This window comes from Haliotis cracherodii, unplaced genomic scaffold (genome assembly GCF_022045235.1).
Source record: "Haliotis cracherodii isolate W230 unplaced genomic scaffold, xgHalCrac1.p SCAF_2, whole genome shotgun sequence".
In the NCBI taxonomy this organism is placed as follows: Eukaryota; Metazoa; Mollusca; class Gastropoda; order Lepetellida; family Haliotidae; genus Haliotis; species Haliotis cracherodii.
The window spans coordinates 16900262-16925351 of record NW_027266275.1 but is presented as its reverse complement, the minus strand read 5'-3'; the positions used below and the strand labels follow the sequence as shown (position 1 = coordinate 16925351).

Below are 25090 nucleotides of genomic sequence, written 5' to 3'. Positions count from 1 at the left end.
GGTGTTTTCAGTGTTTTTATCTCTGGTGATGACGTCGTCCTCAGCTGTGACGGTGTAGTCAATTTTGACCAGATTGAGAGACCACTGGTTGCATCATCCATGCAAACTGCACTATTGTTCCAAGTTATCTAAAACGCATTTTCACATTTGAGGTCCAGTTGCTCGATACTTTTTTTTAAATATGGTTGCGATAAAAATAAAAATATACTGTAGGGAAAAAACATGAGCAAAACTGCAATCTGGGAGACAGCAGAAATGGCAGCTGGAAGAAATTCCAAAGGCCTTGACATCAGCCTTTAAAGTTGCCATGGTTTAGGGGTGAACAGTATTCCAGTTACATAACAGTGCGTCGGTTTAGTGTTTTATGCATGTCTCAGACGTTTACCACTTTGGTGAAACCCACAAGTACAGATATGGTGTTGACAAACCTAGAAACATAGTCAGGACGAGCCGGGATTCGAACCCACGATCATAGGTTTCCATGTCCGTAAGGGGCGCAACTCTACACATCAAATAGCGGCGCCTCTCATTTCAGAAAGAAGCCGAAAATGTGAAATGTTTCGGTTGACAGACAACTTACCAGGCGAAGAAAAGACATGATAAGAATTACGTGTACCACAAGCAATGCAACAACAAAACGCTGAAGGAATCATTGATATCCTATACCATGAGCCTTACCTTACACTGGTGCCATTTAGCAGAAGGAAACATCAAGATAATACAAATCCCTTCGTCTTTATCAAAAGTAGATATGTCACCGTGAAGAATATATATGAATTGAAGACAATAATGAATTCAAATGTACATCTCTATGCCCTGTTTTTTTTATTTAAAAGAAATACCATGGCAACTACGCCATGAGGACCGCCGTGTTTATATGATGCTAGAACGTTTATCACAACACGGTTCTGTTGTGTCTGGTAGGGCGTCTCATCCAAACGCAGACTCTCAAATGTGACCTGTGTACCACTACACAACTCCTTGACTCGCAATCACACCAGAGTGTGTAATAGCTGCTTCAATACTGCGCTGTAATGAAGGTTCAACCAGTGGGGGTCATGACATGGATGCAGCTTGTCCAGTTAACTGATTGGCTACATGCATACAGATAAATGTTATTTGAACCCAGAATATATATATTCACACACACGCACGCACGCATGCACGCACGCACGCACGCACGCACACATCGTCGACAACGACTGCATTGGTGTCGTCAACACAGGGTATTGCCTCAACTGCGATGGATATATGTCTGGTTCAGCGACGAATCAAGATTTCTCCTCCGTCGAGGGGATGGAAGAGCACGGGTCTACAAACGTCGGGGAGAACGTTACGCCGGAAATTGCGTACAGGAAGAAGACAGGTTTGGTGCGGGTAGCGTTATGATATGGGTGACTATCTCTCATCATGGCTGGACAGGTTTGGTCCTCCCAACTCCCAGTGGGACAACGCTCGACCGCATACAGCACGGATCACAAGAGCATGTCTATACAACAGCAACGTTGATGTTCTCCCCTCGCCCTCCAGATCCCCGGATTTGAACCCGATAGAGCACCTGTGGGATGAATTGGATAGACGGCTACCACTACCACAACCCCAGACGTTGCATCATTTGGCTTTTGCGTTGCAGGCCAAGTGGGCTACCAGGATGTTATTCGCATACTCGTCTCTTCCATGGAGATGTCAGGTCGCTATCGATTCCACCGGGGGCGTTATTGGTGGTAGCTGACCTTCCCCTTGGACTTTTCCTATATACCGATAACTGAGATGACTACAATCACCAAGTGTTCTCTCCACAACATTTTGCCTTATTACCTTGTACGGTGTTTCGTATAATTGTATTTTCCTACCTCACGCAAATCTGGATTTGCGTTTCTTTTTTTAAAGAGTATATATATATATATATATACAACTATAAGTTGGACGTCAGCAAACTTCTAACCAGACCTTCTACTTGTTATATTAACGTCCTCTATTGCTTGATGAGGTCTAATTCAAGGGTTCGAATCCTAGGCTCGCCACAGTAGTGATTCTTTTGACTGTGTAAGTTATTGTGGGCTTACAGGCTGTGATACTGTTTAAAGCGACATTATACGCAACTTACACTTGTGCAAGAACAAGAGTATTATCGAGATTAAACGATTATTTTTGTATTTGCAATCTCAGTAAGCATAATGTTTTGAAAAGAAGTTCCATGTATCAATACACAGTATACTTAAAATGCTTAAAATATACAAAACAACGTTAATGTCATCATGGATTTAAGTCAGTCAGTTATTCGCACCTGTAACATATTTCATGAATATACTGTTTGGTAAAACTGTTTTAAAAAATCGTAAGAATGTTTTCTATCGCATTTCTCCTCAAATTTAAAAAGATTTCCTTCACGTTAAGGAGACACGGGTGGCCAAGGCGTCTTAAGCATCGAAGCTCACTACAGAGTGGGTTCGAATTCAAGATCCGCCCAAATAATGTTTCTCTTTTTTTTGTCAGCACCATTGTATTTTAAAGATTGACTGAAAATGATTAAGTTCTAAAGGACTTCAAAACATTACAATAGGTTAATTATGCTAGGATTAGAAGCCAAAAAATATTTAAATATACACAGTGACTTTCGTTTTCTTTTAATCTTATCATTTTCAGCCAATGGGCGATGAAATTAAACATCAAAATCTTTGGAACTCGTTGCCATAATAAACTAAATGGACACATGTCCTCCGTATAGATAGTGAGTAACGTATTCAGTATTTCAACCACGAATATCGTTCCATGTGGGGATTAAGGTTGGGGTAATATAATTTTTACCGCAATTTTGCCTTTTAGGCACAATGGAATCTGTTTCGCTAGATACACTAGCATACACTATACACTTGACACTAAACTTATTTCCGTAGAATTGAATAATTCTGTTCATATATTGTATTTGTTTGATTATTTGATTTGGCTGGCTCTAAAAACAAGCGGGGGCGCAGGTGGCCCAGTAGTCCTGCACCATGACCGTGGAATATATTTATTTTATGAAAAAATAATAATCTAGAAATGCATACAAAATCAAGTCTAGCCAGCTCAAGCTCTGAAATCAGCATAGGGAATTTTTTTATTTTTAAAGTCAAGAAGGATATTGTGTAATATAAGATTTCAGAGACTAAATGTTAGTCTAGTGGCCCAGTTGTCTAAGGCCCCACGATTCGCTGTGCAGAGTTGCGTCCCTTGGGCACGCAAGAAACCTATGACTGTGGGTTCGAATCCCGGTTCGCCCCGATTATGTTTGTAGGTTTGTCAGCACCATACCCGTGCGCGTGGGTTTCACCGAGGTGATAAACGTCCGAGACCTGCAACACTTAAGGCTTTCCTCCCACATTAAGCTGACACGCCGTAAAAAGCGGCGTTAAACACAACTCACTCACTCACTCACTCTAAAAACAAGCATAGGTTGCTGGGGACCTATTCTTATCCGACTAATCGACTCCCATGCGGGTAGTTCATGGAATAAATCTGTCTATTTGTAGTTGTATTACTCGTGAATATGATATTGCAGTCACAATAAAGACATGCATTATGTCTTGAGATATACACTACTTCACAATACACTTAGCCATGCTCAGATATTACTCACATAACAGTTGCACACACTAATAACTTTAAAATACACGTAGCCATGCTTAGTTATTACTGATACGAGAAGTTGTATATGATATACATAGCCATGCTTGCAGATGCTTTGATGCTACTGGTATAACTGTTGAATATTCTGGTTACTTCACAATACACTTAGCCATGTAAAAATAGTATTGGTATAATAGCTGTATACGCTACTTACTTTGCAATACACGCTTAGATACTGGTATAACAACTGTTTAACTTCCTATTTTACAATACATTTAGGCATGCAATACAATGATAATAGTTGTATACGCTACTTACTTTGCAATACACGCTTAGATACTGGCATAACAACTGTTTAACTTCCTATTTTACAATACATTTAGGCATGCTATACAATGATAATAGTTGTATACGCTACTTACTTTGCAATACACGCTTAGATACTGGTATAACAACTGTTTAACTTCCTATTTTACAATACATTTAGGCATGCTATACAATGATAATAGTTGTATACGCTACTTACTTTGCAATACACGCTTAGATAATACTGGTATAACAACTGTTTCACTTCCTATTTTACAATACATTTAGGCATGCAATACAATGATAATAGTTGTATACGCTACTTACTTTGCAATACACGCTTAGATACTGGCATAACAACTGTTTAACTTCCTATTTTACAATACATTTAGGCATGCTATACAATGATAATAGTTGTATACGCTACTTACTTTGCAATACACGCTTAGATACTGGTATAACAACTGTTTAACTTCCTATTTTACAATACATTTAGGCATGCTATACAATGATAATAGCTGTATACGCTACTTACTTTGCAATACACGCTTAGATAATACTGGTATAACAACTGTTTCACTTCCTACTTTACCATACATTTAGGCATGCTATACAATACAATCCCAAACATGGGGCAAGGCACGTGTTTAGGATTGTGTTTAGGGTCTAAACACGTTTTTACAGCGTACAGACTGATTTTACACTTTAAAAAGCCATGCTGATGAGATATTACTGACTTCACGCTTTACATAGCCATGCTGGTTGACTAGAGAAACCTCTGTGTGATATGCTCCACAATATAACCATGCTTATAAACCTAGACTCTTACCGTTTCAAATTCTGTCTCCATTGCAAATGTTTCGATCCTAATCACAACTTGAACCTAGTCTCTCAAGGGAGTACTCCCTGGGTCTGCTAGCACAAGAAACAATGGCAGAATTAAATGTAACCCTTCAGCACGTGCCATTTGCATTCATTAGAGTTGATCTTCGCGAGTGTTGGACTTCATACCTTGCACTCTGTTGTCGAATGATAAGAATGCTCCCACTCAAACGTAATTGAATATTGAAAACAGTTTTCATGGCTTCATTGATCCCTTAAAAAACAATCGCCCACGTGGATTATATATTGTTAGGATTTGATGAATAAGCTGTGTACAACCGAGGTCAACGAAATGGAGCAGTTTGGCTGAAACTACAACACACGGGGGAGTTCTTTAATACTAACTACCTGCTATGTTAGAATTGCGTGTTTAATGATAAGACACTCAGAGCCGAGCCAGGTCTTTGATATTTTGTTGAACATGAACAAAACGAAACATTATACCGTCCTTTCCGAGTAATGGTAGATGTATCTGTAGTCTGAGTACTATGGCGTCTTTCCGCGTGTACTCAATTTTCAAATTTAAAAACATCTTTTGACTGTATATACTAGTATCTAAGATATTCTGTTAATGATTGCCTTCGCGTTAACAACAAGGCTTTAAAGGGAGACTTTTCGGATGCCCTTATTCAATCTAAGAGCCATGTGTGAAATTGAAGCATTTTGTTTGTTAATTTAGGTACATTTGTATTATCATTAACTGTTAGACCGATCTACATCATAAAATGTAGGAGCGGTGGGGTAGCCTAGTGGTTAAAGCGTTCGTTCGTCATGCTGAAGACCCGGGCTCGATTCCCCACATGGGCACACTGTGTGAAGCCCATTTCTGGTATCCCCCGCCGTGATATTGCTAAAAGCGGCGTAAAACCATACTCACTCACTTAGTCACTCATAAAATTTAAGATCGAAAACGGGTAAATGCTGTTTGGAAGACAGTAAACCTGTTAATGGGGTTTACCTCAAAAGACAGCGTCTCACCGGCCTGTATGGGTATCAGATATATCCGGTCACACACAAGGTCGGTCAGTATTGTTCGAGCCATTGTTGATGTGCTAGTAGCACTGAGATCTGAATACACCCGTCACGATAACCTGGGTGGCTCGTTTTCACTCAATACGCGCCTAAAGGAGACTATGTCGAAACCCGTTATTCACTATTCTTCGAGTATTGAGAATTAGGAGTTGTATGTCAAATAGGCTTTGTATTGGGTATACCGTATGTCTGAGCAATATATTGTGTTTAGGCTATTCAATCACCGGTAAAGGTGAACTTTTGACTCCCATGTGATCTGGTGAGGAGTGAAATGTATTTAATCTTTAGTTTATCTTTAACTGCACCGAAATGACCATTGCAAGGTTGCCAGTGTATACATGTATACATAGAACCATGTGTTGAATACAAACCTGAATCAAAATAGAGACAAATGCATCGTATTCATCACTCACATTTTAACAACAGTTGGTTGAGGGTACGTGTGTAGGGAGATTCCTAGTTCATCAGTTACATGTTTACTTGTGTGGTTTTACGCCGTTTTGAGAAATATTCCAGAATGTCACGGCGAGGGAAATAAGAAATTGGCTTCATTGTAAACAAGTGGGGAATCGAACCCAGCTCTTCGGCGAGACGAGTGAACGCATTACCCACTAGGCTTCCCCACGCCCACCAAAATCATATTGAAAGCTTGTACTTTTGATAACTTACAAGAAAATATATACCATTTTTAATAACCTACAAGTAAATATAATACATATTTGAAAAATTAAAAGTAAATATAATACATTTTAAGGCCAAATAGGGGTTGTGCTGTGCCCCTTATCTCCAATGGTCCTTAAATCAGAATATAAATTTTCAATCATACAAAGGTGACTAAACAATAGTCTGTCTTACAGACCCTCATACAAATAAATCAAATACAGCCAATGCAAGTCTATAATGTTTGGCAAGTCTAGATTTCTGCAGTATCATCTGAAAATGAGAGTCTCTGGCCTCCTTTATATTATTTTTTTTAAGATAATTAACAACTGTTTTTTCTGTACGATATGTTCATTTCAGAGACTAGATGTTAGTCTAACTAAACAACACCCGGTACCTCAATACAAACACCACAAATACACAATCAGCTGATAGCAGGTTTGAAAGAGGGTTGCTACTGAATGTTTATCAACTCACCCTTTGAAGAGTCCCGGCAACTGTGTGATGAACGTTAAAGTGAGATGTGCTGGCAAGAGAATTTGGAGCCACGTGTATAATTAATCAGTGTCTCAGCAATTAGCTGACGCATAAACGATTTGTAAAAGTGTGACTTTCCTGTTCCGCTAAGTTGATGAACGAGGCATACCTCTGGTCAGTGTCCAGTGCCCTGGGCGAAATAACCGCTGGTCAGCTCGTGACTTGTTGCATAACGTGTACGTTATTGATGTTAATTAGCACATATAATCATTGAAATAAGCTGACAGCTTCTTTGGGAGGACTTGTATTTGCTTTTACTCCTTTTTTTTATTATTACTTACTATACACCTTGCACAAACATTGCTTGCAAGAATGTTTAGTAACTTAAATAACACTTATTATGTTTAGAATAAAGTCCAAAACATGTAAAATGTTATTCTTGTGGTATTCGGTTAATGAAAAGATAACATCGAAATGTTTCAGTCGTTTATAGCAATACATGTTGTCATATAAAGAGCAATCAAAATATTGCCCAACATATTTTCACTTGATATCGCCTGGCATGTATATAAATAGCCCAAGGGTTGTCAAAATGACATAAACTGATTTTCGTTCTCATGCTAAATAACCGAGCAGATGCAGTGGCTCTTTCTGTAGCTTGGGAAAGAGTTTAAATGAAGAACATTTTTTAGGGGTAATGAAGTACGAAGCTGAATAAAAACAGTAGCTCAACACTCACTTCAGTAATGCGTCACGCGTGATTTGTGTGTTTGTTTGTTGTTTAACGCCGCACTCAACAATATTCCAGCTATATGACGGCGATGTGTAAGTAGTCGAGTCTGGACCAGACAATCCAGTGATTGACAACGTGAGCATCGATCCACGCAATTAGGGTCGATGACATGCATCAACCGAGTCAGCGAGCCTGACCACCCGATCCCGATAGTCGCTTCCTACAACAAGCATAGTCGCCTTTTACGGCAAGCATGGGTTGCTGAAGACCTTTTCTATCCCGGATTTTCACGGTCCGCGTCACGCGCGAGAGAGCAGCTCCTCACCAAATATGGCGTACCATCGTTAAACATACTTACGGCTAATGTTAACAACTTATATTCAAATTATGATTTCATTAAATGTCACATTGTCGTTTAGCCTGTTTAACTTTAAATATTTTGATGAAAATACAACAGGAACGGTTATTGAAGATGTATTGTTTAAATTGATAAACAGGTGATTGATACAAATGTTTTTTTACAAACATGTCATCGCTATTGTTTATGGTCATGTGGTAACAATATATACAAACGTGAGCATATTTAGCCCATGTATGTTTGCCCCCGAATAAAATTAACACAAACACGTAAACATGTAATGGAAGTATACGAAACGTAAACTTATAATCCAAAGTCAAACCGAATTATCAGACCTAAACTGTATGGGCCTACATGGGATTGATTTATTTTTTAAGTTACTTATTTCATAATGAAATGTTTAATCTTATACGTATTCATTGAACTTCATTGTGTTATACCTTAGACTGCGTCCTATCTAACTACATAAAATATAGTAACCGCGTCAAGTAAACAGCCACCAAATTGTAAGCATGCAGCCTGACGCATAACAACCTGGAACAGGGGCGGATATGATTTCATAACGGAATGTTCCTTACCGTCTGAAGCTATACAGTGTCAATATTTACTTACAGTCCCGATTTCTACACTACATGAGAACAGCCTTACCGACAGATATCTTACGGTGTAGCCATTCATTCAAGTAAAGTAGAAGTCACATGATTTCGTGATGGTGGCTCGTATCGAGACAATAGCGGGCTGGGTTAGACGCGTTTTCTTGAAAGCCAGATAAACTTCCCGTTGAACTCGAACCCCACCCACGGTTCAAGGCAAGAGGCTGGTTGTAGGAATGTTTGAACTATTTCTAACGGTGGTAAGTTATGCCCTTGTAGCATGTACACTTGGCGAGGATTGACGTCAGATGGCTCAGCATCTGACCAGGAGACATACATGTAACAATTATATAGGTCACCAGCACGTGTGGGTACGGGTAAAGAAATCTAAAATACAATCGCGGGAAATAAATCTGCTGAATCATACGTCATTGACATATAACAAGCACTGCAATGGCAACTAGAATGTATATGGATTTTTGGTAAACATAACTTCGTTAGATAGTATAACATGTGCTAACTATGCTTTCAGTCCGTGTGTGTGTGGTGGGTGGGTGTGTGGAGAGGGGGGGGGGGTGGCGTTAAGAGAGTCTAGAATAAATAAAGTAGGAAATCGCTGATAGAATTAAACAAGACGTTCAAAAACAACTTATCTATATCCTTACCTTGTTCAGTGAAAGTCCTGTCCGTATGTTGTATGGAGTTATCCAAGTATCCGTTATGAATGGGTATCCATTCTCTGTCAGTCAACACGTTTTCCAGAGTGTCAACACACGTATCTGGTCTAAAACGGCGTCACTCTCAACACATATCAATCCTATGAACCAGAAGAATGCGTCTTCAACTTAATATCTCACAATGTCAAATCTACCCTTTAAACAAACACAGAGCAAGCCAATGAGCAAGGGAGTCGCCCTGTTCTACCCGACGACCACCTGTGTACTAATAGTGTACCCGACTTCACGATGAGATAGGTGTTAATCATCACTCCCACGTCCTGTTATGATTTTGACGTTTTTCTCACACTTGGACGATCAGAGCCACTAGTTGAATGGTATTGACAGCCATACGGAAGTTGTCATAGTGTTGAAGGTGATATCGATCTCACGACGGTAACCATCCAACCCGCGTCGGTATGTTATCGGAACAACTGTTTACACCAACTTAATGTAGCCCCAAGTCTGTGTTATGGGTGCTGCCACGTACAAGCGGTGTCAGAAAACTTCTGCACTGTCGTCTGCTCACACCGCGCACTGCTCCAGCGACCCCGAATACCGAGAAATTTGATGTTCGTATGTTCGCCGAACTTAATACCCCTTCACGCGATCCATTGTGAGGATTACAGCTCGACCATCAGGTGTGTGTCGCGGTTCATGTATGCCCCCAAACCCTCAGGAACGCCGAACTGAGACGACGGGGCGGTAGTGTCGGATTATGCGAGGGAGCACATACCACTCGACCCGACTCAGGGGGATAACTGCTGACGGCTCGGGAGATTCACCCGCTGTGTTTTCTCTGCTTCAGATGAGGGAAAGCTGTAAGGAGCCGGTTTGTTTCGCCTTTGGCAGGTTGAATATGAATCATAAACAACCGATTTGGTTGTTTGATAATTAACAGCTGATATCACGTGACTCACGCACACGAGGATATGAGGGTATGACATGATACGTAATTTATTATCACTGGTTAATTATGAATATAATATGTTATATAATTAACGATCAACTCTTTTAGCCCCATGTAAGTGAATCACAACTGATTTATTGGTCTCGTGTACGTACTTACAAGATACTTGAGGTAATGACTACAGTAAACTCCGTTTGTCCTGGTCATGTGCTGTATATATGTATAAAACGAACTACGGTTATAACGAACTAAAATTAGTGGTCCCTTTGAGTTCGTTATAACCGTAGTTTATTGTACACAGAGGAAGACTCTTTTGCACCAAGCCCCCACTCCGGACAGAACACAAACGTAACAATAATAATCCGGCACACATAATAACAATATGATATATATTTATATAACATTATGACGTATGAATCGAATCGATATAAAAATTGCAAATACATGTATTATTGAGCTAAAAGGGAAAAGTATGCATGAATAACTTTATAACTTTATGACTTTTAGTGACCAAATACTGTCTCGTATTTGATGGTTGTATGGTGAGAGTCCCTGAAAACACATATCAGATATGAAGTACTTTAATACAGGCTTATTTACAAAGTTACTTGTTTCCAACATAATTCCTAAAAAATGCATAAATCTTCAATAGAAGATTCAGTCTGCTACATGATGAGTAAACTGTTTTGAGTTAGTATCTGTATACCTGCGACTCAACAGAGTGTCTGTATGTCAGTGAATGAGTGTGTGAGCATGGCTTTACGCCGCTTTTAGCAATATTCCAGCAATATCACGGCGGGGGACACCAGCTTCACGCATTGTACCCACATGGGAAATCGGGGCGGTCGGGTAGCCTAGTGGTTAAAGCGATCGCTCGTCACGCCGAAGACCCGGGTTCGAATCCCGACATGGGTACAATGTGTGAAGCCCATTTCTGGTGTCCCCTGCCATGATATTGCTGGAATATTGCTAAAAGTGGCGTAAAACCATACTCACTCACTCACACTCACATGGGCAATCATACCCGGGTCTTCGGCGAGAGCGAACGCCTCAACCACTAGGCTACCTCACCGTCCTCTCTGAAATGTTGTGCCTAAACTTTGAAACGTGCAGTGATTCAAACACCACAAACAACACAAACCTGTGTGTCTGCGTATGCCTTGTTAAACAGACCATGATCGATTGGAGTGTAACAATCAATTACCCACAACATAACTGCTGATTCCCTTTCCATGTGAGTAAGGTTAAACACCAAACAAACTAAAACGTATCTAAAGTGTACGTCTTAATAATTTTAATAAATTTGAGAATTAAAAAAATAAATTTATGACCTGACTCGGCGCGTCCATTGTCTGCGGCTGAATAGAGGATATGCAGTCACTGATTGGCGGAGTCAGCGGAGTTAATACCTAAATAATTACATTATGCTTTTGTTGTCTGATTTCGTCATGCGGACTCATTACGGAGTGATTACTGTAGTAACTGTAGAAACGACTTGCCACCCGGAACTACTTTTCTCAAGGGAATTCCCCTGAATGGCGTTGGCGCACCCATGCATGGAACCCTTGTAACGATGTCTGAAATAGTGGCGAAGATTTTACGCTTCAGAAAAGAAGAAACATAAGTTCAAATGAGTGCGCTTGTAGAATTGATAGCTATGTTATGTAAGCTGTTATGTGGCCTCTTAACAGTCTCGCTGTCTTCGCCTGATAAACTCTGGTTTGTTTATCTGGAAGACATAGCGATAGCTATATCTGAAATATTAAAAAAAAACGTTAACAGATTCGTGGGCGTGGACAGTGTTTGGCTGTATTTGCCGCAAAACCTATTAGAAATGGTATTGCACATATTACCTACTTGCAACATAGTTTACAAATTACACATGAATACATTTAACTCAATCTAAATGTTGCTGTGTTTGTAATAATACAAATGCTGAGATACGTTGAAAAGTTTCAGGTTCATAGATCCTCCATGTTCATAAATGTTAAGTGGTGCGTGGGTGGCCTATTTTGTCTAGGGCGTCGCAATTCGCTGTGCAGAGTTCCGCCCCTTGAGCGTGCCAGAATCCTGTGATCGTGGTTCGAATCCCCTGATTATGATTCTACGTTTGTCAGTACCACACCCGTGCTCGCTCCCGTCACCAAAGTGGTAAACGTCTATTAACGCCTCCCACATCAAGCCGTGATAGAACTGAAACTGAACATACTGTTCAAGAGACGTTAAACCAAACTGGCTCATATGTGTTGAGAAAAGCACACCAACATAACATACGGTCATATAAACCGTCAGATGAGGGGAGCGGTTGTAGAATGCCTTGCTACAAGTTGCGTGTTATGTTGACGCCTGGCTACGCTAGCGTCACATCGAACCCCGTTGTGCATGTCTGATGTTAGTTATTCATATTTAGCGTTTCAAGAGGAAAACAGGAGCCTTAAAACAACCGCCTCTCTTAATGTAATTTCGCATGCCATATCGCAGGAACTCAGCAGTTATGAAGACCCTTACAGTACAACGTGGCATGGTGGGTCATGAAACAAAAGAAAAGCAAAAGCACTGTTGAAGTTATAGTTAAACAGGTGGATGGCCCCAAGAAACAGCTGTGCAAACAACTTCTGTTTCTGATATTTTTTGGTGTTACACAGGAAATGCCACAGGAATCTGCACTGCCTCGCTAAAAACAACAACTACGCGTATCCCTCCCTGGAGACTGACAGGGATAACATACTCTCTCTCTCTCTCTCTCTCTCTCTCTCTCTCTGTTGACATTTTATGTATAATAATATCATCAAATATGTAATATTTGTTGTTTTATTTTTGTATGTATCTACAGGAATGTAAATTACGTACGTCTGTATATATGTTTATATGAATCATAATGTCTTGTCTTTTAAAATTGCATCTGTCCCGTAATGGAACGTTTCTGCAATAAATATTATCTTACCTTATCTTATCTTTTCTTATCTCTCTCTCTCTCTCTCTCTCTCTCTCTCTCTCTCTCTCTCTCTCTCTCTCTCTCTCTCTCTCTCTCACACACACACACACACACCCACACTCTGGTACACCACACATGTCGTGAGGGCTATGTCATGCTTGACGTGAGAGACGACTGAAATTGATAATTGATACATAGATGTGTACGTCTTTGAATGGCTTATAACACTCGCACTTCGGAAGATGAACATAATATTATAGCCTCAATGAGCGAAATGGGTTATACAGATAATTTGAACGTAAAGTGCACCATGACCCACATCTTCCATATGACAGAGAGTACGCTGGTCTAATAAAGGTAACTAATAAAGGACCAATACAAATGTCACGTGAAAGGAAATTCCTTAACACATACGCATAGATACACCAGCACAGCATACGCCCATGCACGAAACAAACACCTGTCTTGGGACAGCTGAATGGCTGAGCCATAAACAAGAATGCCTTTCTTTTCCAAGCCGGTTTAGACGTGGCTTCGTTCTACAACTTACTCCTTTCACGCAATGGTTACTTTAGACGGTGCTGTGGGAGTGTATCCAAATAAACCAACCCGCTACGTTAGCGTTGATGATCACAAAACTATGTCAAGCAGCATAAATGAATATGCTCACGGAGTTCATGTGAATTGGCGTTTTATGGAGCTTATGTTGTACATCATTAGAAACAAACTGGAACAAGGTGTCTGACTGCCGAAGTCGCCGCGTAGTTGTCAGCACCATTCAGCATTTCGTCCTTACGAAAGTTACTATTCTATAAGCTGTGCTCGGGATTTTACGATGCTTCATTTTTCTGGAAATGAGGAAAAAAACTTATGTTTTCAAGTATTCTCTCTTACAACCCCCACAGCATTTTTTCCTATAGAACAAGTCCATTTACAGCTCTCAACTTATGATACATTAAAGGTGTTTTTTATAGAATGTACTAAACATTTGGAGATTTATTAAACCTTATACATAACTTCATTTTGGAGACATGTTAATTAATGATTGACCCCAGGTGGTGACTCCGTGAACATAGCCATACCCTATGACTGTCTCCAAGTGGGGATTCCTGGGTAGAGTATATCACTAGTACAACGCGATTGTCTCCAAGTGGGGATTCCTGGGTAGAGTATATCACCAGTACACCACGATTGTCTCCAAGTGGGGATTCCTGGGTAGAGTATATCACTAGTACACCACGATTGTCTCCAAGTGGGGATTCCTGGGTAGAGAATATCACCAGTACACCACGATTGTCTCCAAGTGGGGATTCCTGGGTAGAGAATATCACCAGTACACCACGATTGTCTCCAAGTGGGGATTCCTGGGTAGAGTATATCACCAGTACACCATGACTGTCTCAAAGTGGGGATTCCTGGGTAGAGTATATCACTAGTACACCATGACTGTCTCCAAGTGGGGATTCCTGGGTAGAGTATATCACCAGTACACCACGACTGTCTCCAAGTGGGGATTCCTGGGTAGAGTATATCACTAGTACAACGCGATTGTCTCCAAGTGGGGATTCCTGGGTAGAGTATATCACCAGTACACCACGACTGTCTCCAAGTGGGGATTCCTGGGTAGAGTATATCACCAGTACACCGCGACTGTCTCCAAGTGGGGATTCCTGGGTAGAGTATATCACCAGTACACCACGACTGTCTCCAAGTGGGGATTCCTGGGTAGAGTATATCACCAGTACACCCCGATTGTCACCAAGTGGGGATTCCTGGGTAGAGTATATCACCAGTACACCGCGATTGTCTCCAAGTGGGGATTCCGGGTCAGAGTATATCACCAGTACACCGCGATTGTCTCCAAGTGGGGATTCCTAGGTAGAGTATATCACCAGTACACCACGATTGTCTCCAAGTGGGAATTCCGTGACAGAGTATATCACTAGTATACCCCGATTGTCTCCAAGTGGGGATTCCGGGTCAGAGTATATCACCAGTACACCACGATTGTCTCCAAGTGGGAATTCCGTGACAGAGTATATCACTAGTATACCCCGATTGTCTCCAAGTGGGGATTCCGGGTCAGAGTATATCATCAGTACCCCATTACTGTCTCCAAGTGGGGATTCCGGGACAGAGTATATCACCGGTACACCACGATTGTCTCCAAGTGGGGATTCAAGGACAGAGTATAACAAAATATGACTGTTCACGTGTGTTACCTTGTCACAGAACTACCCAGCCAGCTCCATAACCTTGCAACTGGGTTATAACAACAATACCTATGTTTTTTTCGGGAACATTTTTATTATAATACAAAAATCCACCTCATAATATCAACAAGATATGACATGTGTAAAATATTTTATGATATATTTAATGAATACAGCCATTTGAGGTATATAACAGGTATTTACACATTAAACGTAGTAATCCGAAAGAGTTCTTATAAATAATCTAACAATAAAAAAAAACTAAAGGATTTCTCCAATGTCAACACTGCAACATTCGTATGATCTGTATCTTCAACTGCACTTTCCGGCTTCCTGTTTCGCTTGGCCTGTTGCTTTTCTTTTGTTCTTTTTTACTTTTGTTCCTTTTTTTCAGTGAGAACTAATGTTCTTCATTTATTTGCATCATTCGCTGTTCTCAACACCCCCACAACCATCAACTCCGTTCGCTCCTCTTAGTCTACTTCTTGGCTGCCTTCTTCTTCACAGATGCCCGCTCTTCCTCCAGCCTCTTCAGTTTCTCTTCCCTCGCCTGAAGCTGATACTCAGCCTTCATTTTCTTGATAAACTCGCGACGTTTCTTCTCGTCCTTGACAGCTTTGTGCTTTATTTCTCTGTCCAGTTGTTTCCTCTGGACTTGTTCTACCAACCTGTATACAAAAACATGCAATCATGAATTAGATCCTTAAGAAATTGGGAGATCAAGACAAAGGGGCGCTTAGTTATTTAAACGTTTTCAGTGTTTACAGTCTTCGTTCTAAAGATATTACCTGTCAAATCGGAATAGATCAGCCTTCTGTCTCCTCAACTCAGCTGTGTAGAAGCATCGCACTGGGATTTGCTCCAGACGACGGGGAGCTCTGCCACGGGGAACAACCCTCTCCACTGCGGGAACAGAGAAGGCAACTCCTCCGCTGGCCTGACGGTCGGGGACCAAACCCTCATCTCGTAACTGTTGAAGAATCTCCGTCCCTGATAGTCGGGGTGTGGGCGGTGTCACCTGACACTTGGCGTAGTACAGCTCGTGAGGACAGTTGATCTTGCCCGTCAGAGCCTCCTCAGGAGAAGTCTGCTTGAAAGGCTTAACCTTAGTCTGTTTGCATCCCATTTCAGACAGATATCTATGGCAAATATGGGCGAGATAATTACGTGACGACACAATAACATGACGTCATAATATAGTGACGTCACTGACTCATTCGTCACCACTTGCCTCTTTCCGTAACCTGCAAGAGCTATTCGGCTTGTACCGGAATAACACGAGTTTTCACGAATGCACACTGACTATTACATTTTAGAAGCTACTTCCACGAGAAAGGTCGGAATCCTTTTTTCTTTATAAATGGCCATATTGTTTATTGATTTTTACGCACCTAATCCTTTACAAAACTGTTAACTTCGGTAGTCATGCCTGCATTGACAACTGTAATAATATAGCATATTAATTAAAAAAAAACATTATACAATGACGTCACAACAAAATTGGGTTAGTCCAAATGGAGTTTCAACCTCGGCTTTTATCTTTTGCTGTAATGTAGCGACACTTAATATTCAACATATCATATTTTTCCCCTGGAGTGTTTTTGTTTTCAATAAATTTAGCAATTGTGATTTCAATGTTGGTAAGTAATACATATGTTTCTATCAGAGAACGGCGTATTTAAAACCTGAACTCTTTTGCAAAGCCATATTTGATGTTATTCAACAGATTGACAAAGAGATAATTTAAACTTATAGTCAATCACAATCCGTCTACCCCTGTTACCATATCATGCACAGCTGTTAGTTGTTTTGAGTTTTTTTACAATTGGAGAGAATATCACTTAAACACATATGGTATGGAGTCTGAAAAACAGGGTGAAACTGTGATTGAAAGTAAAATCAATGCATCGAATCCTTGCTGCAATCTCATTAAATTTAAATCTTAGTTCTCGCTACCGCTAAATAAAGATCTGGATGACGGGTCACATCAGAACGGCCGATAGTCGGTGAGGAAACGATGTGCGAAACAATCTATTTCTTCAATTGCGTTTATTGTTCGCGTTAGGGTACTCATCTCATTTATTTTTTTGTACGAATTTTCTTAAATACTGGTTGTTGTGTGTATGATATGATGAAGCCTAGTACTAAGTTCGGTTCTTTTTGCTATATCATAACCTGTCCGATATGTCCTGCTCTGACAGTGACGCTAAAGTACTCAAGGAAATGAAAAAAAACTGTTTTTCTCAATTTAAAAATCGACACAAAGTGTTACATAGCTGTAAATACGAAATACCAAAACAACTCGAAAAGTACTAGTCTGGATTTGCTAGTTTGATCTCAGTGAATAATACAAAATGTACTTTACAGGAGGTAATTTGTCGGCACTTTCAACATTCAAAAATAAAACTAAGTCCAAATTGACATAGCAGAAACAGACTATAGGCATTATGCACCTGTTCTCACCTGTCGTCAAGGTCACCTTGATCTACTTACACCTGGTTATGCCCTGTTTCACAATAGTCTGTTTTATTCACATTTATACACACTTTTACGTGTAAAAAGGCATAAAAACATGTTGTTGTTTGAATATTTACATATTTTGTATATTAACTGCATTTATTTCAGATCTGAGGTCGAAAAAACAGGTTTTTTTCATTTCCGTGAGTACTTTTAGTGTACGCGTTATTATGGAATGTGAATGTTTCTCGGAAGATGAATTGTAGATTTCAAGTAAACCCCTACATGTTTGAACCCATGACCTGCGCCCCTTAAATTCTAAAATTGAAAGGAAAATATCTTACAATGTTATAATTATATAATTCACGTTAAATTAAGGTGTACTTGACATGTCACCACTGGCGACACTCTTGACATACACAGTTACTAAGTAATTAGAGATTTTACGTGCGCTTTCCGACATTATGCGCATACGCACATGGGGCCCGCCATGCCATTTAGGGAGATTGCCAATCTCATTAAAGTCAGACCTTAGTTTTCGCGAGAACTAAGATTTGATTTTAATGAGATTGGGGAGATTGCCAAGGAGGGTATGTCCGAAAGGTGAGGGGGCGTTAGGGTTGCTTAATTAGATTTTGAGAATTTGGGAATTTGGAAGCTTTACCAGAGGTAGGGGTCTTTGTGTTTTTAAGTTTTTAGATTAATGGTAGTTTTAAGCTTGTAGGTCATTACATGAGGCCTGGTAGGCCTGTTTTAATTAGGAAGGTGCCTAATGCTTTGAAGATCTGTGTATCGTTCAGCGGATTTAGATTATATTATTATTTGTTGTTTAACGCCGCACTCAGCAATATTCCAGCTATGTGACGGCGGTCTGTAAATAATCGAGTCTAGACCAGACAATCCACTGCTTAATAATATGAGCATCGATCCACGCGGATTTAGAAGTGTTGCTACTGTAAGTTGAGTGTTGCAGTCTAGTGATGCGTTGTTCTGTTGTTTGTAGTGCGTGCAGTGTAGTAGTGCGTGCTTTTATGTTTCTAGTTGGTTGCAGTGTGTGCATTTACCTGTTTTGTGTTTCTTTTTTTTTATGTGGATGTGAGTTATATTTTGTGTGACCTGTTTGTAGTTTGGTTATTGCATGGTCAAATTTTTTTTTATTTATGGTGTGTTTTTAATTTTCCTTAGTTGCTTTTGGAACATATGTTATATTTTAAAGTTTGAGCTTTGGTACTTGGTTTGGCACTTTGGGGGAATCTTTTCCTTAGCGGTGATGTTTATCTCATTTTTGGATATAGGGAAGTTTGGGCTTATTTCTGGCAGTTTAAGGGCTGCTTTGGCTGCTTGGTCAGCGTGTTCGTTTTTTTATAATTTGGCGGTTGTGTATGGGTGTAGCCATCCCCAGTAGTTCGGTTATTTGGGAGCCTACAGGATTTTGTTTACTTTGTCGGTTGAGAAATATGGATGAAGCCGTCGTAAGCTTGTCGGAAGAGGCGACTAACGGGATCGGGTGGTCAGACCCGCTGGCTTGGTTGATGCATGTCATCGTATCCCAATTGCGTGGATCGACTCGGCTCATGTCAATCACTGGATTGTCTGGTCCAGACTCGATTATTTACAGACAGCCGTCATATAGCTGGAATATTGCTGGGTGCGGCGTTTGGCATTCAGACATTACGAGTAGAACATCCCACAGAGATGCAACATTATCTAAAGTATCTTCACCTGTATATCAACAATCGAAAATTTTAATTTCTCTGAATACATATATACTATAATCTCCTAGTTACTTATTTTCATTAAGATGCTTTTATTCATGATTGATTCAATAAATGAAACTATTGCCTTTAACGATGACGTCACTACCTCATTTGGAGGCTCCTACCCAGAGTACCGGACCCCGCGGGTTCAGTAGCGATAGGCAACTTTGGTCAAGCATGACGTCAACCAGTTAACATGTGCTAACACTGGTCAACCAAAAGTAAATTGGGTCATACCTTGGTCAACGGTGTTCATCGGGGTCGTCCAGGGGTTTTGAAATTGAACGCGAACTGTCGTACCGACAACGACCCCTACAGCGATAGTAAAGCTTTCCTCAGCAGGAATATGGTGTCTGTTTGATCACTATCCTGGCTCCCTGGCTGGAGTAAAAGTTACCTTTATTAAAACTGTATGTTATAAAAGTACTCACTCACTCACTCACTCACTCTAATCGGATGTTGTCGAGAACCAAGAGACCCACAGACACGCTAAAAGCTTGATACTATGTTCCATGACCTACACATGTTAACCCCTGTATTATCTTCTCACAGAACTCCCTAAGCATCTCAATAACATTGGAACTAGGTTATAAATAAATAAATAAATAAATAAATAAATAAATAAATAAATAAATAAATAAATAAATAAATAAATAAATAAATAAATAAATAAATAAATAAATAAATAAATAAATAAATAAATAAATAAATAAATAAATAAATACCTTTTCCATAATAACAAGAAATATCTGGTTAAAGCACAGTCCATTCTACGATTCCGACTACTATCCTAAGAAAACTGTCATGTATAACATGTGTTTTCGGAAACAATTTTATTACTAAAAGCAATCCATCTCATAACATCAACAAGGTATGAAACAAAAACATTGTATTTACACATTATCCATGCGTTATATGATTGTACTATGTTACATTAGATATGTACATAAACTGAACATTTTGAATGAGCTCCTAGGAAAGAAACTAAAGGATTTCTCCAATGTCACACTGCATTCGTATGATCTGTATCCCCTTCAACTGCATCTTCCGGCTTCCTGTTTCGCTTGGCCTGTTGCTTTTCTTTTGTTCTTTTTTACTTTTGTTCATTTTTTTCAGTGAGAACTAATGTTCTTCATTTATTTGCATCATCCGCTGTTCTCAACATCCTCAAAACCATCAACTCCGTTCGCTCCTCTTAGTCTACTTCTTGGCTGCCTTCTTCTTCACAGATGCCCGCTCTTCCTCCAGCCTCTTCAGTTTCTCTTCCCTCGCCTGAAGCTGATACTCAGCCTTCATTTTCTTGATAAACTCGCGACGTTTCTTCTCGTCCTTGACAGCTTTGTGCTTTATTTCTCTGTCCAGTTGTTTCCTCTGGACTTGTTCTACCAACCTGTATACAAAAACATGCAATCATGAATTAGATTCTTAAGAAATTGGGAGATCAAGACAAAGGGGCGCTTAGTTATTTAAACGTTTTCAGTGTTTACAGTCTTCGTTCTAAAGATTTTACCTGTCAAGTCGGAATAGATCAGCCTTCTGTCTCCTCAACTCAGCTGTGTAGAAGCATCGCACTGGGATTTCCTCAAGGCGTCGGGGAGCTCTGCCACGGGGAACAACCCCCTCCACTGCGGGGACAGAGAAGGCAACTCCTCCGCTGGCCTGACGGTCGGGGACCAAACCCTCGTCTCGTAACTGTTGAAGAATCTCCGTCCCTGATAGTCGGGGTGTGGGCGGTGTCACCTGACACTTGGCGTAGTACAGCTCGTGAGGACAGTTGATCTTGCCCGTCAGAGCCTCCTCAGGAGAAGTCTGCTTGAAAGGCTTAACCTTAGTCTGTTTGCATCCCATTTCAGACAGATATCTATGGCAAATATGGGCGAGATAATTACGTGACGACACAATAACATGACGTCATAATATAGTGACGTCACTGACTCATTCGTCACCACTTGCCTCTTTCCGTAACCTGCAAGAGCTATTCGGCTTGTACCGGAATAACACGAGTTTTCACGAATGCACACTGACTATTACATTTTAGAAGCTACTTCCACGAGAAAGGTCGGAATCCTTTTTTCTTTATAAATGGCCATATTGTTTATTGATTTTTACGCACCTAATCCTTTACAAAACTGTTAACTTCGGTAGTCATGCCTGCATTGACAACTGTAATAATATAGCATATTAATAAAAAAAAAACATTATACAATGACGTCACAACAAACTTGGGTTAGTCCAAATGGAGTTTCAACCTCGGCTTTTATCTTTTGCTGTAATGTAGCGACACTTAATATTCAACATATCATATTTTTCCCCTGGAGTGTTTTTGTTTTCAATAAATTGTGTTTTTTTAGCAATTGTGATTTCAATGTTGGTAAGTAATACATATGTTTCTATCAGAGAACGGCGTATTTAAAACCTGAACTCTTTTGCAAAGCCATATTTGATGTTATTCAACAGATTGACAAAGAGATAATTTAAACTTATAGTCAATCACAATCCGTCTACCCCTGTTACCATATCATGCACAGCTGTTAGTTGTTTTGGGTTTTTTTACAATTGGAGAGAATATCACTTAAACACATATGGTATGGAGTCTGAAAAACAGGGTGAAACTGTGATTGAAAGTAAAATCAATGCATCGAATCCTTGCTGCAATCTCATTAAATTTAAATCTTAGTTCTCGCTACCGTCTAAATAAAGATCTGGATGACGGGTCACATCAGAACGGCCGATAGTCGGTGAGGAAACGATGTGCGAAACAATCTATTTCTTCAATTGCGTTTATTGTTCGCGTTAGGGTACTCATCTCATTTATTTTTTTGTACGAATTTTCTTAAATACTGGTTGTTGTGTGTATGATATGATGAAGCCTAGTACTAAGTTCGGTCCTTTTTGCTATATCATAACCTGTTCGATATGTCCTGCTCTGACAGTGACACTAAAGTACTCACGGAAATGAAAAAAAACTGTTTTTCTCAATTTAAAAATCGACACAAAGTGTTACATAGCTGTAAATACGAAATACCAAAACAACTCGAAAAGTACTAGTCTGGATTTGCTAGTTTGATCTCAGTGAACAATACAAAATGTACTTTACAGGAGGTAAATTGTCGGCACTTTCAACATTCAAAAATAAAACTTAAGTCCAAATTGACATAGCAGAAACAGACTATAGGCATTATGCACCTGTTCTCACCTGTCGTCAAGGTGTCATAGGTCACCTTGATCTACTTACACCTGGTTATGCCCTGTTTCACAATAGTCTGTTTTATTCACATTTATACACACTTGTACGTGTAAAAAGGCATAAAAACATTTGATACGCTGTATTTGTGCCACGGCCCAATTAGTACTAATTTAGTTGTTTGAATATTTACATATTTTGTATATTAACTGCATTTATTTCAGATCTGAGGTCGAAAAAACAGGTTTTTTTCATTTCCGTGAGTACTTTTAGTGTACGCGTTATTATGGAATGTGAATGTTTCTCGGAAGATGAATTGTAGATTTCAAGTAAACCCCTACATGTTTGAACCTATGACCTGTGCCCCTTAAATTCTAAAATTGAAAGGAAAATATCTTACAATGTTATAATTATATAATTCACGTTAAATTAAGGTGTACTTGACATGTCACCACTGGCGACACTCTTGACTTGCACAGTTACTAAGTAATTAGAGATTTTACGTGCGCTTTCCGACATTATGCGCATACGCACATGGGGCCCGCCATGTCATTTAGGGAGATTGCCAATCTCATTAAAGTCAGACCTTAGTTTTCGCTACCGCTGAACAAAGTTGTTCAGCGGAAGCGAGAACTAAGATTTGATTTTAATGAGATTGGGGAGATTGCCAAGGAGGGTATGTCCGAAAGGTGAGGGGGCGTTAGGGTTGCTTAATTAAATTTTGAGAATTTGGGAATTTGGAAGCTTTACCAGAGGTGGGGGTCTTTGTGTTTTTAAGTTTTTAGATTAATGGTAGTTTTAAGCTTGTAGGTAATTACATGACGCCTGGTAGGCCTGTTTTAATTAGGAAGGTGCCTAATGCTTTGAAGATCTGTGTATCGTTCAGCGGATTTAGATTATATTATTATTTGTTGTTTAACGCCGCACTCAGCAATATTCCAGCTATGTGACGGCGGTCTGTAAATAATCGAGTCTAGACCAGACAATCCACTGCTTAATAATATGAGCATCGATCCACGCGGATTTAGAAGTGTTGCTACTGTAAGTTGAGTGTTGCAGTCTAGTGATGACGTGTTCTGTTGTTTGTAGTGCGTGAAGTGTAGTAGTGCGTGCTTTTATGTTTCTAGTTGGTTGCAGTGTGTGCATTTACCTGTTTTGTGTTTCTTTTTTTTATGTGGATTGGAGTTATATTTTGTGTGGCCTGTTTGTAGTTTGGTTATTGCATGGTCAATTTTTTTTTTATTTATGGTGTGTTTTTAATTTTCTTTAGTTGCTTTAGGAACATATGTTATATTTTAAAGTTTGAGCTTTGGTACTTGGTTTGGCACTTTGGGGGAATCTTTTCCTTAGCGGTGATTCTTATCTCATTTTTGGATATAGGGAAGTTTGGGCTTATTTCTGGCAGTTTAAGGGCTGCTTTGGCTGCTTTGGCTGCTTGGTCAGCGTGTTCGTTTTTTTATAATTTGGCGGTTGTGTATGGGTGTAGCCATCTCCAGTAGTTCGGTTATTTGGGAGCCTACAGGATTTTGTTTACTTTGTCGGTTGAGAAATATGGATGAAGCCGTCGTAAGCTTGTCGTAAGAGGCGACTAACGGGATCGGGTGGTCAGACCCGCTAGCTTGGTTGATGCGTGTCATCGTATCCCAATTGCGTGGATTGACTCGGCTCATGTCAATCACTGGATTGTCTGGTCCAGACTCGATTATTTACAGACAGCCGTCATGTAGCTGGAATATTGCTGGGTGCGGCGTTTGGCATTCAGACATTACGAGTAGAACATCCCACAGAGATGCAACATTATCTAAAGTATCTTCACGTGTATATCAACAATCGAAAATTTTAATTTCTCTGATTACATATATACTATAATCTCCTAGTTACTTATTTTCATTAAGATGCTTTTATTCATGATTGATTCAATAAATGAAACTATTGCCTTTAACGATGACGTCACTACCTCATTTGGAGGCTCCTACCCAGAGTACCGGACCCCGCGGGTTCATTAGCGATAGGCAACTTTGGTCAAGCATGACGTCAACCAGTTAACATGTGCTAACACTGGTCAACCAAAGGTAAATTGGGTCATACCTTGGTCAACGGTGTTCATCGGGGTAGCCCAGGTGTTCTGAAATTGAACGCGAACTGTCGTACCGACAACGACCCCTACAGCGATAGTAAAGCTTTCGTCAGCAGGAATATGGTGTCTGTTTGATAACTATCCTGGCTCCCTGGCTTGAGTAAAAGTTACCTTTATTAAAACTGTATGTT

The 25090-nt window shown here is 39.9% G+C and overlaps 3 protein-coding genes across 6 annotated transcripts in view; all 3 read right to left on the bottom strand.

The window, feature by feature from the left end:
• LOC139469894 (transient receptor potential cation channel subfamily M member 8-like) overlaps window positions 1-10094 on the bottom strand; it is a 57084-nt gene extending 46990 nt beyond the window's left edge. Inside the window, exons 1-2 of one of the 4 annotated variants that reach the window (XM_071252222.1) lie at window positions 9316-10094; window positions 4745-4830 (exon numbers count right to left, since the gene is read on the bottom strand). In XM_071252222.1, coding sequence (XP_071108323.1) covers window positions 4745-4765 — 21 coding nt within the window. In that variant the 5' untranslated portion in view covers window positions 4766-4830; window positions 9316-10094. Of the gene's footprint in view, window positions 1-4744; window positions 4831-8705; window positions 8757-9315 lie in introns of those variants that run through there. The other 3 variants (XM_071252221.1, XM_071252223.1, XM_071252220.1) reach the window with 3 other exon arrangements.
• Window positions 10095-15902: 5808 nt separating this feature from the next.
• On the bottom strand, window positions 15903-16556 carry LOC139469496 (uncharacterized). The gene is made up of 2 exons (XM_071251682.1): window positions 16213-16556; window positions 15903-16092 (listed from the first exon to the last, which is right to left on the bottom strand). The coding sequence occupies exons 1-2, from the start codon at window positions 16548-16550 to the stop codon at window positions 15903-15905; spliced, it is 528 nt and encodes a 175-aa protein (XP_071107783.1). The 5' UTR covers window positions 16551-16556.
• A 4282-nt stretch (window positions 16557-20838) lies between these two features.
• Window positions 20839-21492, bottom strand: LOC139469690 (uncharacterized). Its single transcript, XM_071251934.1, has 2 exons — window positions 21149-21492; window positions 20839-21028 (listed from the first exon to the last, which is right to left on the bottom strand). The coding sequence occupies exons 1-2, from the start codon at window positions 21484-21486 to the stop codon at window positions 20839-20841; spliced, it is 528 nt and encodes a 175-aa protein (XP_071108035.1). The 5' UTR covers window positions 21487-21492.
• Window positions 21493-25090: the final 3598 nt, after the last annotated feature.